This window comes from Triturus cristatus, chromosome 1_2, assembly GCF_964204655.1.
Source record: "Triturus cristatus chromosome 1_2, aTriCri1.1, whole genome shotgun sequence".
NCBI classification, from domain to species: Eukaryota; Metazoa; Chordata; class Amphibia; order Caudata; family Salamandridae; genus Triturus; species Triturus cristatus.
Window position 1 is genome coordinate 451,346,786 of NC_140580.1, and position 17,773 is coordinate 451,364,558.

Sequence of the window (17,773 nt, forward strand, 5' to 3'; positions counted from 1 at the left end):
CAATGCGGTCACGAAGACTGACGCACACCCCATCCCCAGAGCTGATGAGCTCGTGGATCGGTTGGGAGCTGCCAACTACCTCAGTACGTTTGATTTAACTTCTGGGTACTGGCAGATTGCCTTAACTGATGGGGCCAAGGAGAGGTCTGCGTTTTCAACGCCAGAGGGGCACTTCCAGTTCCGTGTCATGCCCTTTGGGTTGAAGAACGCCCCTGCCACATTCCAGAGACTGGTCAACCAGGTGCTGTCCGGGCTGGAGCAATTCAGCGCCGCATATCTGGATGACATTGCTGTGTTCAGCTCCACTTGGGAAGAACACTTGCAACACCTCTGCGCAGTGTTGAAGGCTCTGCACAGTGCAGGCCTCACTATCAAGGCCAGTAAGTGCTAGATAGGGCAGGGTTCGGTGGTGTATTTGGGACACCAAGTAGGAAGCGGCCAGGTGGCGCCCCTACAAGCCAAGATAGATACCATCCGGGCCTGGGAACCCCCCAAGACCCAGACAGCGGTGAGAGCCTTCTTAGGACTCACCGGGTACTATCGCCGTTTTGTCAAGGGGTATGGCACCATTGTTGCTCCCTTGACAGAACTAACCTTCAAAAAGTTACCGAAGAGAGTGATTTGGACCAGTGCCTGCCAAGAAGCTTTTGATGCCCTGAAGGAGGCCATGTGTACAGCACCTGTACTCAAGGCGCCTGACTTCTCCAAGGAATTCATAGTGCAGACAGACGCTTCTGAGCATGGAGTGGGAGCGGTGCTCTCACAACTAAATGATGAGGACTTGGACCAACCTGTAGCCTTCATTAGTAGGAGGCTACTTCCCAGGGAACAGAGGTGGAGTGCGATTGAAAGGGAAGCTTTTGCTGTGGGCTGGGCGCTGAAGAAGCTGAGACCCTACTTGTTTGGGACTCACTTCCGGGTTCAGACGGACCACAGGCCCCTCAGATGGTTAATGCAGATGAGGGGTGAGAATCCTAAGCTGTTGAGGTGGTCCATTTCCCTACAGGGGATGGACCTTACGGTGGAACACCGCCCCGGTACAGAACACGCCAACGCTGATGGTCTGTCCAGGTTTTTCTGCCTTAGCGATGAGAACTCCCAAGAGGGTGGGTAGTTCTCCCTACTTTCAGCTGGAGGGGACACGTGTTAGACCTGGCATCTTTGGCGGGGTTACCCCTGACTTTTTTGCCTCTACCTCCTGTATTTTTGATGCTATGCTGGATTACGTTTTTGCTGGTTTAGATGCTTTGGGCACTTTGCCACTGCTGACCAGTGTCAAAGTGCCAGTGCTCCCTTGGTAAATTGTTATATTGATTGGTTATCCATGATTGGTATATTTGTTTCACCTGTTAGCCCCTAGTAAAGTGCACTGCGTGTGCCAGGGCTGGTGATTCAAATGCTACTAGTGGGCTGCAGCACTGATTGTGCCACCCACAGGAGTAGTGCTAAAATGATGTCTTAGGCCTGCTTGCAGTGCCTATGTGCAGTCCAGGAATGCCATGTCGACCTGGCCAGTGCACCCACTGACCAGGCCTTATCCTTCCCTTTCTGTACATGTCAGGCATCCCTATGGTGGCCCTAGGTACCCCCCTGGGCTGGGTGCAGTGTATCTGAAAGGTAGGGCATGTACTGAGGTGTGTAACATGCCCTGGTAGTGAATTACAGCCATTTTCGTTTTTCACTGCTGAGAGGCTATCTTGCCCGAATGTCTGACAGAATATCGACGGACAGAAAATCGACCTACAAAAATATCGACACAAAAATATCGATAACAAGAATATCGAGATCCTATCTACAACATGGTAAGTACAAAAATATCAAAAATAAAATATAGAATGTCAAAAATATCGTTATTAAAAATATAAAGTATTTTTTAGTTAAAAAAAATATGTAAAATAAACCAAATAATACTTATAAATAAAATAAACATAATTAAATATATGTTATAATGTTTAAAATTAATAATTAATATATATAATGTAATAAAACATTAATTAAACATATACATATAATATATAATATATATACTTACTTAATAATACATTTTAATAATTGTTTTAATAAGTTATAACTTGTTAAAAATTATTATAAATTGCAAATACATCATACACATAAAACAATAACATGAATAAAAATTAAATAATTATATATAACACATTTAAAAAATTACATTTAATTTGAATATTGTTAAAATTAATTATATATTACATTAGCTAAATAATACAAAAAATATTAAATAGCACCGACAATAAAACTACTACTCCAGCTCCAAAAAAAAACAGTAAAGAAAATGTTGGATAGCGTAGAGCTAAAAATTACTATTTCCACTCCAAGGAGTGTAACAATAGGGAAAGTGTTGGATAACGTACAGGTATAAATTACTATACCCACTGCAGGGAGTGCAACAGTAAGGAAAGTGTTGGATAGCGTAGGGGTAAAAATGACTATTCCAACTCCAAAGAGTGCAACAGTAGGGAAAGTGTTGGATAGCGTAGGGGTAAAAATTACTATTCCCACTCCAGAGAGTGCAACAGTAAGGAAAGTGTTGGATAGCATAGGGGTAAAAATGACTATTCCAACTCCACAGAGTGCAACAGTAGGGAAAGTGTTGCATAGCGTAGGGGTAAAAATTACTATTCCCACTCCAGAGAGTGCAACAGTAGGGAAAGTGTTGGATAGCGTAGGGGTAAAAATTACTATTCCAACTCCGCAGAGTGCAACAGTAGGGAAAGTGTTGGATAGCGTAGGGGTAAAAATTACTATTCCCACTCCACAGAGTGCAACAGTAGGGAAAGTGTTGGATAGCGTAGGGGTACAAATTACTATTCCAACTCCAGAGAGTGCAACAGTAGGGAAAGTGTTGGATAGCGTAAGGGTAAAAATTACTATTCCAACTCCAGAGAGTGCAACAGTAGGAAAAGTGTTGGATAGCGTAGGGGTACAAATTACTATTCCAACTCCAGAGAGTGCAACAGTAGGAAAAGTGTTGGATAGCGTAAGGGTAAAAATTACTATTCCAACTCCAGAGAGTGCAACAGTAGGGAAAGTGTTGGATAGCGTAGGGGTAAAAATTACTCTTCCAACTCCAGAGAGTGCAACAGTAGGGAAAGTGTTGGATAGCGTAGGGGTAAAAATTACTATTCCAACTCCAGAGAGTGCAACAGTAGGGAAAGTGTTGGATAGTGTAGGGGTAAAAATTACTATTCCAACTCCACAGAGTGCAACAGTAGGGAAAGTGTTGGATAGCGAAGGGGTAAAAATTACTATTCCAACTCCAAAGAGTGCAACAGAAGGGAAAGTGTTGGATAGCGTAGGGGTAAAAATTACTATTCCCCACTCCAGAGAGTGCAACAGTAGGGAAAGTGTTGGATAGCGTAGGGGTAAAAATTACTATTCAAACACCAGAGAATGCAACAGTACAGAAAGTGTTGGATAGCGTAGGGATAAAATTTACTATTCCAACTCCAGAGGGTGCAACAGTAGGGAAAGTGTTGGATAGCGTAGAAGTTAAAAAAAACATAGTTATAAATAAAATAATTATTTAAAATAATTAGTGATTTAATTATTAAATAACTCATAATGATTTACAAATACCAATAATTATTACAAACATAACTACCAAAGAATAATTAATTAACAATACATAAATAATAAGTACCAATAAATAATAATTAATAAATATTAATTACCAAATAATAAATATTAAACGATAAAATATTTTTCATAACCAAAAACATATGAATTATTAAAAAGTAAATACCAATTAAAATATATTTAACAATTTAAAAAAATATATACCGCAAAATAATAATTATGAAACATTAATTACCAATTAAAAAATATTGAACTATTAAATATTTTTCATACACCAAAATAATAAATATTACTTATTAATTTCCAATTAATAATTACTTATTAATATATTAATTAGAAATATCAATGCATAATATTTAATTATATTTAATTCACAATTAATGATTAATCAATTCAATTCAAGAGAACTTTATTTCGGAGAGAATCTCCATAAAAGGTACATAAAATGATAATTTAAAAGAGCGTTTAAAAACATACATTGGATAATAAAAAGTGGTTAAAATGGTTAGACATAAAACATTAAAAATGCCAGGACATCTATAAGTCCGCTGGTTACAACAGTCATGTACAATTTAACCCGGTGCAATTTGAATCAGGTAAGCATTTTCAGGTACCGTTTTCTCGAATGCCAGAAAGCCCCCAGAAATTTGGCCACAGCAAACACAATATGAGCAGCCATTTCCCTCTTGAGGATTCTGAAGGCTTCATGACACCTAATAAAACCTAAATTCCTACAAATGGGAATGATCCATTTTCTGCGCGCCTCACTATAGCCCGGACAAAAAAATATAATATGCAGCTCGGTTTCGTCACTTACTCTGCATGCCGGGCAAGTGCTGGGTGCAGACTCGGACCAATGACTAGTAAATGCACGGATTGGCAAGGACCCGTGCCTCCATTGTAGGTAAAGCTTCCTAATTAGTACAGGGTAAATATTGTCGAAGGTTGGTTCGAAACTATAGGCATTTTTAATACAGAGAAATTGCTCCGTTAGAGTCCCTAAGGTTATGGAGGAATATAATGTGGGATCCTTGGAGTTATAATGCAATTTAGTTAGAACCTTTTTTGGGAGCCTGGGGCAGGCATCCAGGGGGTCACTCCAGAGAGTGTCAAGGCCTAAACCCACCAGACTGATCCTTACGAATTTGAACCAGGCAATATTCCCCGAGTTTGGAAGACTAAGGACTTCCTGCAGGCCCTGTCTATAATGAATCAATTCGGGGACCGCCCACAATCTACGCCAGTAGATCAGAGGGCGGAGCGCCAGTTCATCTTCCAGGGGTCTGATGCCTAGATCGAGTCTTAACGGCACTAGGGGTGTGCTTGAAGGGAGGGCTACTAGGCACCTGAGAAACCTATTCTCCTCTTTTGTCAAGCTTGGCAAGACTTTATGACCCCATAGTTCGCTGCCATAAATGACAGCTCCTCTAGCTTGCACCCTATAAATATGTAGCGGAGGACCTATGGGTTTGAGGGTCGACCTATTCTTCCCCACCAGCCTTAGTATCCCACCCGCGTGTTGCACTAATTTTAGCCTTGCTTTCTCCTAATGCGGACCCCAGCCCATTTTCTCGTTAAGGGTTACACCAAGATATTCAAAGGTGTTAACTCGTTCTAGCATATTATTCCCTATGCGTGGGATGCGGTGAAATCTAGGTGGCGGATTGAAGGCCATAAATTTGGTCTTTAGAGTATTAATCTCCAATCCGTGCTCTCTACAGAAGTCCCCAAAGCCGTCTAACACACGCTGAATTCCCATCGGCGACTTGGTGAGAAGGAGGGTATCATCCGCAAACATGATTGCCGGAACCCTCCTTCCCGCCAGCTTTGGGACATCAGAATTGGGGACCTCGTTAAGGTGATCGATGACCCCGTTGACAAAGAGGCAGAACAGGGTCGGTGCAAGTACACAATTAATTATTTTTAATAACCAAAATATTATAATTTAAAATATTTACCAATTAATAATTACTGTCCAATTAATTAATTATCAATACCCAACAACTAATTTAATAATTTCTTAATTAGATTTCAATTACTTCCAACACTATTCCCCTATAAAAGCACGACAAAATCCACTAATAAAATAATACACTTAACATAATTATCAATTAATCAACTAATTAAAACTAATTGCCAATTAATAAAAATTAATTACCAATTAATACTTAATTAACAATAATATAATTATCAATACCAATAAATGAAAATAAATGATTAATTAATTACAATTAAATTACTTCCCACCCTATTCCCCTATAAACCCACAACCCGCTACGGTACTAAAACACAAAATTGACTTAAAAAACCATTGTTAACATATAAAAATTGTATACATATATGTTAAAACCAGTAGAACACTTAACTAAAAACATATAACACATACATATTAAATACATAATAAAATACATAACAATAATATAAATATAGATATTAGTAACATCAATATTAGTAAAATCGATATATTTGATGTCGATATTACTAACTTCGATATTACTAACATCGATATTAAAATACTTACCTTAGGATCGATATTCTGTCCATAGATATTATTGACATCGATATTCTGTCCCTTCGATATTTAAAACTCGATATTAGTGTAGGAAGATATTTTAGTTTCGATATTTTGGCTGCTCACCATCTTACCCATAGGATAGAATGGGGGAGGCTGTTTACATGCCTATCTTCCCATAAGGGCAAGATGGAAAATCCAAGTTTGGTATCTTTGTGTTCAGAATTTAATTATACATCTTTTTAGCAAGACGGTTTTTAAATTCACTGTGTGAGAATAGCACTTTTTAGAAAATAGCTATTCTTCTGTTTAACCTTCCTGTGTGCCTGTGTGCTGGTTGGCTGACTGGTGTCATGTGATGGGCTGGGTGGCTCCAGGAGCCTGGATGAGTCAGCAGCAGGGTGAATAGGGAGATCTGCTTTAGATGGGTGGGAGGAGTAGTCCCTGGGTTTGAATGGGGCTGCCCCTGCCAGCACAATGCTGGCTCCACCCCCTGCTGGCCAGGCTGAGGACTCTGCCTCTGCTGGCACAAAGAAGGTTCCATCTCCTGCTGAGCGTCTAACGACCCTGCCCCTCACTCTGAAAGGAACCAGGTGCTCCAGGGCAGAGCACACCCAGGAACCGGTTTGAGCAAGGGAATCCCCCCCACTGAAACACAGAGAGACAAAGACTTGGAGGGGTATAAGAAGAGGACCCCAGACACCTAAACTTTAGATCACTTTGGAACTAAGAAGAAACCTCTGCCAAGGAGAAAGCTGAAAAGAACTGAAGAGGAGAAGACTGCCTGCTTGCTGTTTTGCTTTGCTGCCAAGGAGAGGGGAAGGACTTTGCTGTGTCCCCTTCTTTTGATTCTGATCTCCAAGGGCCTGAGAAGAGCTGGCTCCCTGTTAAGAAGTCCCAGGAACAAAAGGACTTCACCACCAGCTCCCCTGGAACTCTGCTGAAGGAGTTCTGACCTGCCTTGGAGTGCTTGCCCAGTCTTGGGGCCTCAGGAGGTCGTTTTGCTGTGTTTTGGGAGCTGGGAAGCAAAAGCGTGAAAAAGAGTAACTGGTACCCAACGCATCATCTGATTGCGTGTCGCAAGAACGAGAGTGCGAGGAGAATCTCATCGCGGCGTCATCGCAGCACCCGGAGTCCCTGCATCGCCGAGTGCGTCGAGCATCGTCCCGGTGCGAGAAGATTCCTGACGCTGCGAGGGTCGTCGCAGAACCAGTTTGCGGGCCGCACCACTGCCGGTGCGTGAAAGTATCCAGTCGCTGCGCGCATCGTGCCACATCGAAGAGTGTCGCATCGAACCTGTGCGTGAAGCTTCCCCCTAAGAAACCTACGCAACGAAAGCCAAAGTCATCGCATCCTCCCCCTACAGATCGGAGCCGGCGCATCCACCTCTGCTGCGTGAAGCAGGGCTGCTGCAAAGCCTCCCTAAGATCTCAGGAGTATCGCATCGCCTTTGCCATCTTCCTTGTTATAGCTTTTGGGAACCTTATCGCAACTACAGGTACTGTTGGGCACGAGAGTGTCGCATTTTGTGCATTGAGAGTCGCATTGTGCAGGACACTGACTTTTACATCCTGGAGTACTTTCTGCAAACTCTTGAACTATCTTTAAAGTAATCTTTTTAATTGTATGTTGGTTTTTCTTTAGTATTTGGTCTTGTGAAGTTTTTAGTAAAGATACATTATTTTTCTAAAACTGGTGTGGAGTAAATCTGTGGTGTTTTCACTGTGTTACTGTGAGTGTTGGTACAAATACTTTACACATTGCCTTTGATAGCCTAGACTGCTCAGGCCAAGCTACCTAGAGGGTGAGCAGGGGTTCTCTTAACAGTGTATCCCCCTTTCCCTGACTAGAAGCAAGGGTCCCTACTTGGACAGAGGTACCTACCCTGCCAACTAGAGACCCCCAGATCTAACAGGTCTCATGCCACATGGTCTCTGAAAAGCCCCCTTTCACCCTTGCTGACTTCAAGGCCCAGGCCTTGAGCAGGCCTGGTGCCTGGCACCGGGTGACAGCTATTGATTGATGCTCCGCAGTTTCACCCCCATCTCTCCCTCCTGGAGAGAAGACCTTCGCCCTTTGGAATGCTTGCAGTGAAGGGCTAGGCCTCTGATGCTTCAGCTTGGGGATGAAGGTAATTAAACCAGCCTGGCAGGGTCATACCCGGCCAGGCTCTGGTTATGAGCTGAGTCAGAGGAATATAACATTTCTGGTTGACCCATAAGCAGTACAGATATGGCTTTGGACTCAGCAGAATACTTATTTTTGCACAACTTACAGTGTATTTTGGTGCTTGTCTGGAATTTGTAGGCTTAGGGGAGCCTGAAACTACCCCCTGTGGTCTCTGTCTCCATAGTAGTTGTTAGAAATGGGGGTCTCTAGTTGGTAAGGGCTTGCACCTTTGTCGAATTAGGGACCCTTCCTTCTAGCCAGGATAAGGGAGTTCCACTCCTAAAATAACCCCTGCTCACCCCCTTGGTAGCTTGGCACGGGCAGTCAGGCTTATCTTAGAGGCAGTGTGTAAACCATTTGCACATAACCAACAGTAATACAGTGTAAGCACTACAAAAGGACACCACACCAGTTTAGAAAAATATCCAATATTTTTATATACTTAAGACAAGACCAAAACAGATAAAAATCCACAATACAGTATTTAGAAATCTCAAGTTATTAAAATAAACTTGAAAAACAGTTCCTTGAAGTGGATAGCTCCGTCTGGGGTTATCACGGCGTTGTTAACAAACAAATCCAAACAGTTCTGGGTGACCGTGGCGTCGCGGGCCAGCTACGGTGACGGGAAAACCCGCAAAACAGTACCTTTAGAAATGCAGGGTGTTGGCGACTTCTCGTTGAGCTTCCAAAAGCTTGGCGTCCGCAGTAGTCGGTTCCGGAGGTCGGTGCAGGACTCATCGGGCCCTTGAAGTCACACGTATTGCAGATCGAACTCCTCGTGGTTGAATTCAGGAGCGCTGGCGTCGGCCGGCATTGGGTGCTGCGATGCGAAGTGCAGTGGTGCGGCTCGGTGGCAGCATCAGATGGCATTGTTGGTGAGACCAGGGTCAAGTGCGAAGTGATGCGTTGCTCGTCGCGGTGCTGGCAGGTCACTGTGCAAACAGCGTCATTGTCGTTGCTGAAGCGCTGTCGTCGGCTGACGGACTGGAGTTGATGGTGCCGGCATCGGTAGGCCAAGGCTGCGGTGCGGGATGAGGGTGGTGCATCGTGTAACTTTACGAGCGGTGCCCTCGAACCACGGTGCAAGCATCGGCATCGGTTTTGGCATGGAGCGGCATCGTCAGGGATACTAAGGCGGCTTTGTGAAGCGAGGCGATGCAGAGTGTGGTGCCTACAGGTCGTGGTGTGAGCAGGGGTTCGATGGCATCATCAGCAGGCGTTGTCGGTGAGACCAGGTTGGCAGTGCGGCTTTGCCCTCTGCTGTGCCTTCAGGAAACGGAGTCGGCAGCGGCATGGGCAGTGGCGTCGTAGACGACGTCGGGTTGGTTTATAGGTCTCGCGCCTAGCGATGCAGTGTGTAGCACTGCTCGCGCAGCGAGAGTCCTTTTGTCCGGGGTTCCGAAATGGACCCTGGAATTGTACATGCGCGGTAGTGTATTTTTAGTTACATGTTGCGCTATTGGCTTTTGCCTGCGTGTTTGTTTTTAAGATAGCACGCAATAGGCCAAAGGCGGGCGAGTTGCTCCGCCCATGGCCTATTGGTGTCTATTACGCGCAATGCTGCCATATGGTTTCAATTATTGTGCCCAGACACAGGCGCGATAATTAAAAACATATGGCTTGCTGAGGCGCGCGCGCACCACTCGCGGCTTTCTCTGTTTCTAAAAGGTATTGCTTTCGGTTTCGCGATCGCTGTACTCGTTTAAAGTGAATGCTACAAAGAATGCATGCATGCTTTTACGGTATCCGTTGCAAAGTGTTTTTTAATTTGGGGGGGCGAGGTGGGATAGGTAAAGAATGCCGCTCAAATGATTCGTCATACAGTGGGGGTGCCGGACTTAAGCTGCAGCGGTTTGCTTTATGCTCGTCGTGGTCAGTGGAATCAGATTTTTTTTACAAACCTTCTCTATCGCGGGGAGGGACTTAGTTGCTTCGTGTGCATTGCTCCTCCTGCAGCTGCGAAGTGGAATGGGTAAAGCAGCAGCTCTACCACCGTTGAACGCGCTGCTCTGTTAGGATTGCAAAGAATGCATGCTTTCATTGTAACCGTTGCAAAGTAGTGATTTCTTTTGGGGGCGGCACGGTGGGAAAGGCAAAGAATGCCACTGAACTGATTCGTTATGCGGTAGCAATGAAATAGAGGATGTGGGAGCAAAACATTTCACAGGCAGAATAAACAAATGTGCATCTGAAGTGTTTTTCTTCTTGCAGCATTTGGTGTATTTATGTTGAAAGGACTAAATATTACACAATTTCTCGTTTCAGTGAACTGCTGCTAATTATTTTAACTCCATCCAATCTTGTTAATAATGTGATAACAAAGTGAGTGTGTAGGGAGAAGGCATGGACTTCTAAACACTTAAAGAATGAAGCTTTAAAAGTATTTTCAAACTCTGCTCCACGATCTTTTAACATTTTTTTCACTTTGCTCGCCATAAACGCTTTCATGTTACTCAAATTAAAAAAAGAAATACCGTCCATGTCCTTGCATGGTTACGCACATGCAAAGTGGTGATGCATACATGTGCTTCTGAAATAACACAAATCAGGAATTTGTCAATAGATCGCTTCACATTATTCTTGGGCTAGTTGTTCTGGGCTTTCGCTTTCCATTGTAGGTCTCAGCACTAGTGGTTTCATTGGTTTCGCTCAGATACCATGGTGTTATGTCCAGGTTTTCTTGTCTCTCTCTCTCTTCCGTGGCCCAGAGTATGCAGTGATCTCTGCTAACCCTACTCATCCCAGTTCTTACAGACCACCTTCCCTCCATGATCGTGACTTCGATCCCTAATGCTTTGGGATTACAGGATGATCCCGGTTAATGTTTAACATGCAACCACTTGCCAAAAGAAAGAGGCATGCTAAAACAGACATTCTTTAAATGAACAATGCACGCAGAAGCAGCTGGATCCCTCTGAAGAAACAATGAGAAGGGAAAATAATTTGCAGGCATATATGTTTTATCCAGCTGGTGTTCTAAGCTATTTTCATGTGCAAATATTACGAAAAGATCATTTTGGTGAAATAAAATATTTCCCCAAGATAACACAATTTTTCTAGGTTTTTTGTTTTCACTTTGTAAAAGTCAGCCACTAAAACGAGTATCTATTTGTCTCTCGTTTTTATGTCATGCTTTGTTTTACCTCTCTGTGCATTATTCATTTGCAGCTTGTATATAGCGGTGAACTCAACCGGAAGCTATAGGAGTGCTTTAGATAAACATCAGTTACATCACATGCAGGTTTTTTAGTTAAATACTCACTCCACTTCAAACCCAAAAATATAAATAAGCATTGTAATTTATAACCCCAGTAGCTTTAACTTTTACAAATGCGAGACCTATTGCATTGCAAATGCTTGTTCTTCTTGTTGCAGGACAAAACACACAATTCCCGGTGCTGAGAGCAGAAGCACTTGAAGTCTTTTCTGTTCCTGAGACTTCTTGAACAGGGGGCAAGCTCTAACTCAAGCCCTTGGATAAACTCACAAAAATAGATTGCAGAAAGTTCAGCCAAGTCCTTTTACTGCCCAAGACAGAAACATCCACTGCAGGCCAACACAGCAAAGCACTGAGCAAAGTGGTAGATCCTCCTCACATCTTCTCCAGCTCTTCTTCTTGGCAGTCTTCTTGGTCCATAGGAATTCTAAAGTTCAGGGGTTTGGGTCCCACTTTTTATAGCCCAAAATCCTTTGTCCTCTCAGGAAGAGAGTGTCTGTGCCTAGCCAGAAACAGTTCTGTCCTCTCTGGTGTAGCTTACTGGCAGGAGGTGAAGACGGCATTGTCAGAGGCAGACCAGTCCCATTCAGGTGAAAGGAAATCTCCTCCCCCTACTCTAAATGCAGCCCAGGTCTATTCAGCCCATTCCTGACCCACCTAGACTATCTGGAGCCACTGCTCCTGCCCAGCTCCTGTCATCCAAAACCCAGACAGTCAATCCACAAATCCAGCAGAGGCCTACTGGAGGACTGAGGAAGAATATACCTACTTTCTAAAAGTAGTATTTTCAAACACAGAATGTAAAAATCGCCTTCACTAAAAGATGCATCTTTAGATTCTGATTGCAGGCATACTAAACTTTATTCCTCTACCTTGTTCCCAGGGCCAGTTATGTTTATAAGATGTTATAAACAAACTCCCCATTCCGTCCTATGGGAACAGGTAGCCTTGCAATAGTGAAAAACAACATTGGCAGTAATTCACTATCAGGACATGATACACACACCAGGGCATGTCCTACCTTTCACACACATTGCAGCCTGCTTACAGGGGTACATTGGGCTTACTTTAGGGGTGGCTGATATGTAAGAAAAGGGAAGGTTAGGGCCTGGCAAGTAGGTACACTTGCTAAGTCGACATGGCAGTCCCAGACTGCACACAGGCTCTGTAATAGCAGGCCAGAGTTATGTTTATGGGCTGCTTGTGTGGGTGGCACAATCCAGTGCTGCAGCCCACTAGCAGCAGTTGATTTACAGGCCCTGGCACACTCAGTGCACTTTACTAGGGACTGACAAGTAAATCAAATATGCCAATCATGGAAACACCAATCTATAACACAATTTACAACAGGAGCACTTGCACTTTACCTCTGAACAGCAGTGAGAAAAGTGCGCAGACATTAAGCCAGCAAAAACAGTCAAAACCGGGAGGTCAGAAAGCAAAGAATTCAGGGAAAACATGCCAAAAGATGCCAAGTCTAACAGGAGGGTAATGGAGTGTTCCTACAGTGAAACAGTAAAGCACACTGACTTTCCCTTACATATGTCTCCCCACATTATAAAGCCTATTCCATGTCACCACAAAACTCTGCATAATGGCTGCCACACCATTCTATCTGTACCAGTTCCTGGGCTGCGTACGACAGGAATCTCCCCTGTAAAGCCCTTACAAAGGTGCACACACGTGTGCACGTGTCCACATGTAAACAGTCCAGTGTCCCTTACCCTGGCTGCAGCGTAGCGACCTTATCTCACAAGGTGGACACCGGTGGAATCCACATGCAGTCCATTTTATCATGAGTTGTGGGTGAGTCCCAGCTTGTGAGGCTCTCCCACAGTAAAATCTCAGAAATCAGGTGTTCAAAAAGTGAAAAATCCGGGCGGCTCAGATGGCCAGAACCACCTTCTCACACGGATTTTAAAAGGTGCAATATTAATCACTTTCCAGTCCGGCAACTCATAATGAGTTCCAATGGGTGCAGGATTCCGCGCAGTGGTTGGGGGATTAATTGGTTATGAATTCAAAGAAGAAACACATGATAGAAAAACAAGATTACAGGTAAGTAACTGTGTGAAAGGACTTTAGTTGCCATCTTTGGGATGTTGCTTAGTTGGAAGCCAAAGCAATAGGGTATTTTGAATGGGTATGCTCCATGAATATTGAAACCTAAATATTGATGGTATACAATTTAAGTAAGTCTAGATTTTCTATAACAAACTCCACATATAGATGTCTACGTGGTACATATATTTTCAAGGTATGTAAACATGGAGTTTGGAATTGTAAATCTATACCCTCCTAAACCCACTTACTTTTCAATATTTTGTTGCATAATATTGTGTCCTTGGTATTAGAGTATCACAAGACTGTTGGTGTCCATATTCAGTAGTACAACCCTTTCAATGCTTTACTGTGGGCCTGACATCCTGAAAATGTTGATTGTTGAACAAATTCCGTACCTTTCCTATCCCTGCAAGAATTGTCTGGAAATCTCACAACAGGTATTGTGGTGTGTTCAAAGATTAGGTCCATGCCCTCAAGAATTCATGGCCTGGTTGCAATTGATTAGTCTTCTGCCTAGCCATCGGACCAGGCAGATGAATAACAGTTTATTTGGGTTTGTATCTTAAAATGGATTATTTTTATATCTTTTAAGATCAACAGTGCATATGTTATGAAATTGTAATTGTTTTATTTGTATGCCTTTATGGTTGTTTTAAGCCGAATAAAGTATTATTAAACTGAACACTGGATAGATGTTTATTAATAATGGAAATTATGCCTCACAACCCGAGGGGTGGATTTTATACATAAAAGGTCAGGATAGTTGCCTCATGAAGCAGGAGGGCTTTCTCTGCTCTGGGTTTGCATTGCTGGACTAGTCTGCCCACTTTTGGGAAATTGGAGGGTTCTTTCGAAGATGATACTGCTCTTCTACGTATTTAGATCCCTGACAGTATTTTGTAGCAATTGTAGGCCTGGGGGAAGCGCATTGTGTAGAGACAATTGTGTATGGCACTACTATCATAATGATACCCATTCATAATGTTGCAAAAATGAGTGGGGTGGAGGCAATCATACAGGGCTAATAATGGCAGAAAAAGCATTGGATAATGAGGGGGGCTACCAGTCCTAATGCTTTTTTGTTTTGCTGTTTCAAACTAAAGGAAGAAGACGATGGATATTCATTTTTTGTTTCGGATGGTGGTGAATGCATCCCTGAGTTCCAAGCTTCACAATCTATTGCTTTACAAAAGCTTGATGAGGTAATAGTTTTTCATTTCTAAAACAGTATGTAGACACCAAACCAATAAGGAGCAATATGAACTCAAGCATAGGTGGCATACAGTATGCAGTGAGGTGTCCAGTCCATGAGGAGGGCATGAGATTCTAGTTTCCTACTGGATTTTATAGCTAACACTTGATTTTTACATTAAGCCTGAGGTAATGTTAATAGTCTGCTTACAACGGGTGGTGTTCTCTCCAAAGGGGATGCTTTCGTGGCTCCTTTTTGTGTTGCAGAATAATATAGCCTTATAGCCCGCTGTAGCGGGCTATACCGGCTATTAAAGGCCCGCTGCATCGTTAAAGGCCCGAGCCGAAGGTGAGGGACTTTAACAAGGCAGAGGGACTTTAATTGCCGGTATTGCCCTGTTACGAAGGGCTATAAGGCTATTAGAACATTCTTCCACTAGAGGACAGAATGTTCTAACAAATAAAATAAAGCCTTCAGGGAGCGCGAAGGGATTGAAATCCCCTCAGGCTCCCTGAAGCCTTTGTTCACAGCCAACATTGGAATGTTGGTGCTCCGGGCTTATACCAGCCATTATAAGCCCAGAGCACTCCATTGTTTTCAATGAAGCTTCCAAAATTCCAATGTTCTAATATTGGATGTTTGTCAGTTTGTGTGTTAAATGAGAAGAAATCGACTTTTCAGTTGTGTAGTCTGGCTCTATCAATTCTTCATTCAATTTCTTCTGCCTTCTCTCATGTCATGCTGTTTATTATGGTGTACCCTACTTTATACCTCTTTGTTTGCCCCAGTGAATGACGACTATGGGAAACGAAGTAACCTGTGGATGTAACAACTGAGTGGCTACCTCAATTTGCCTAAGCAGGAACTGGTGTTAATGCACCGTGGAGGTCATGCAGTGCTCCTTTCGCTCTCATTTTCTAATGTCTCCATCATCACAGGATGTAGTCTTTCAATATTTCTATTAACCACAAACGTACTTCAATGTCTGCCATATGTTTTATTTGGGGTAAAAGTTGAAATAGGTGTGGCTCATTCACCTGACCAATGGCTAAAGTAGACATTTTTCATGGGCATGAGGCCCACCTAAACCTTCTAGAATGGTCAAGATCTCACACAGTAAGCATCCTTTCTTGGAATGCTGTTTTACCCAATCACCACTACACCAACAGCCTCTCATCCAGAAAGTGCCCATCTACACTAGGGTTCACAATGTTGCAAAGTCTCCCGACTCGCAACTTTGGAAATGTTTTAAACTTCACAAAATGTGCAAACTACAGCAGCAGGACAAAGAACCACGAAGGAGTAGCGATACCTGGCATTATGCCCCCCAGAGAAACAACATGATTGTGATTCTTCGAAAGTCTGAATCCCACGTTGAAATGACTGATGCTTTAAAACATGACTGTGATGTGATCACAATTCGCTGTGAATAATAAAACAAAAAGCTACCAATATCGCCATGTTGGGGGCTTCAACTGTTTTGATGATTTTGGCCTCTTCCAGCTTCCTAAGTTGTCTCTCAACTTTTGTCCAGAAATCAAACGCAGTCCAGCGATGCAGCAGTGCCGTGGACTGGACAGTGTGGTTAGTGTGTTGTAACAATTACCTTTTCAGACACCTGATTCAATGGAATAATTCCCTGTAGTCTTCCAGGAGTCTGTCCAACTCAGTTTAGTGCACCCTGAATGCATACTGAATGACTCGCAGTCTCTCAGTGGTCTGGGAGCTTGAGAGCATGCTGGTGCCTCCGTGCATGACATACAACTTCGCTTTGGTGATGCTGTCCTCTTGGTTGATGTTGGTAAGGAACATACCCACTAGGGGCAGTGAGCTGGAATATCCGTAGGCATACACACTGCCTTCATGGGCCTTATCATCGACTGGCTGCCCAGGATATTATATGTTTTCTTAGCCATTACGATGATGGACACACCATTATCGATGATGGCCACCACCGACTTGTCGCCAGTCAATACCTGACATTTTGGATGTGAGTGTGACTTGATAGGGAATTGTTTTACAGCATATACGATGTACATTGTCCCCTCTCCTTCATCCTCATCCATGTCTCTTTCCCTGGGACCACTTGCAAGGTGCATGATAGCGTTCACCATCTCCTTGGAAGGCACCTTCATGGGTTGAGATGACATGCACACTTTTGAAAAGGGGTTCATCATTGCTCATGCGGAGCACTGGTTTCCACTGGCCGAGCAGGCTCCTAGGTGAGAAAACTGTCTATTCTGTCCACATTGTGTCCATTCTGTCCACTTGGGGACAAAGTCTTTGACTCTCTTCTCCCTTTAGTGGGTGCTCGCCCATGGTCATCTGATTTATCTGCTCAGTTTTGATAGGTCTGTGCAGGTTGGCCTCCACGTGGGATGCCTTTTTCTTTGAAAGGTCTCTTGAGTGCCCTGAGAATGCCCTTTAAAGATTTACCTGGGTCTTTAGGTATCTGTTCTCTTAGTTTTGCTGGGGCACACCCCTGGATAGACTGCACTCTGTTTTATCCTGCAGCGTATATGTTCTGAGAAACTCATTCAGCCGGTTGTGAAACGTATTGACAATCTCCTTTGGTCCCTGTTGAGCTTGATGTAGTAAGAATCCCTCCTAGTCCGGGATGGTGATGCGTTTATAAGTGCAGTAACCATGATAAATGGAGAACCTGCCTCTGGGAGATTGCTTGACCACTTGTAGATGTCTTCCCCTGCATGGTGTAGCAGAAGGAGGCATTTCTGGTTGTCTTCTACTGTGGTTGCAGTGAAGTACATTTCCAGTCGCTCCACTCAGAACTTTCACTTGGGTGCTTGCACCAATGGCGGACCTAAGATGAGGAAGGGCTCAATAGCTGGTATGGTTGCCATCACTGTGTTCCCTTCTAGCTGACCTTCTAGGGTGGGTCTTGAGTTGTCGTGAACTTGTGGTAGTAGGCAACCCACTTTCTGAGGGGTGCTTTGGTGTCAGCCTGGGTAGCACATTGTCTCCTATACACAACTTGCCGCCTTGCGTGGCCCTGCACCACATC

General features: G+C 43.5%; 1 protein-coding gene across 1 annotated transcript in view; it reads left to right on the forward strand.

Annotated features, from left to right (window-relative positions):
• Window positions 1-17,773, forward strand: part of CC2D2B (coiled-coil and C2 domain containing 2B) — a 1,427,481-nt gene that overhangs the window by 279,352 nt on the left and 1,130,356 nt on the right. Inside the window, 1 exon segment of the mRNA XM_085622020.1 lies at window positions 14,663-14,761. Within this exon segment, the coding sequence (XP_085478146.1) occupies window positions 14,663-14,761 (99 nt within the window).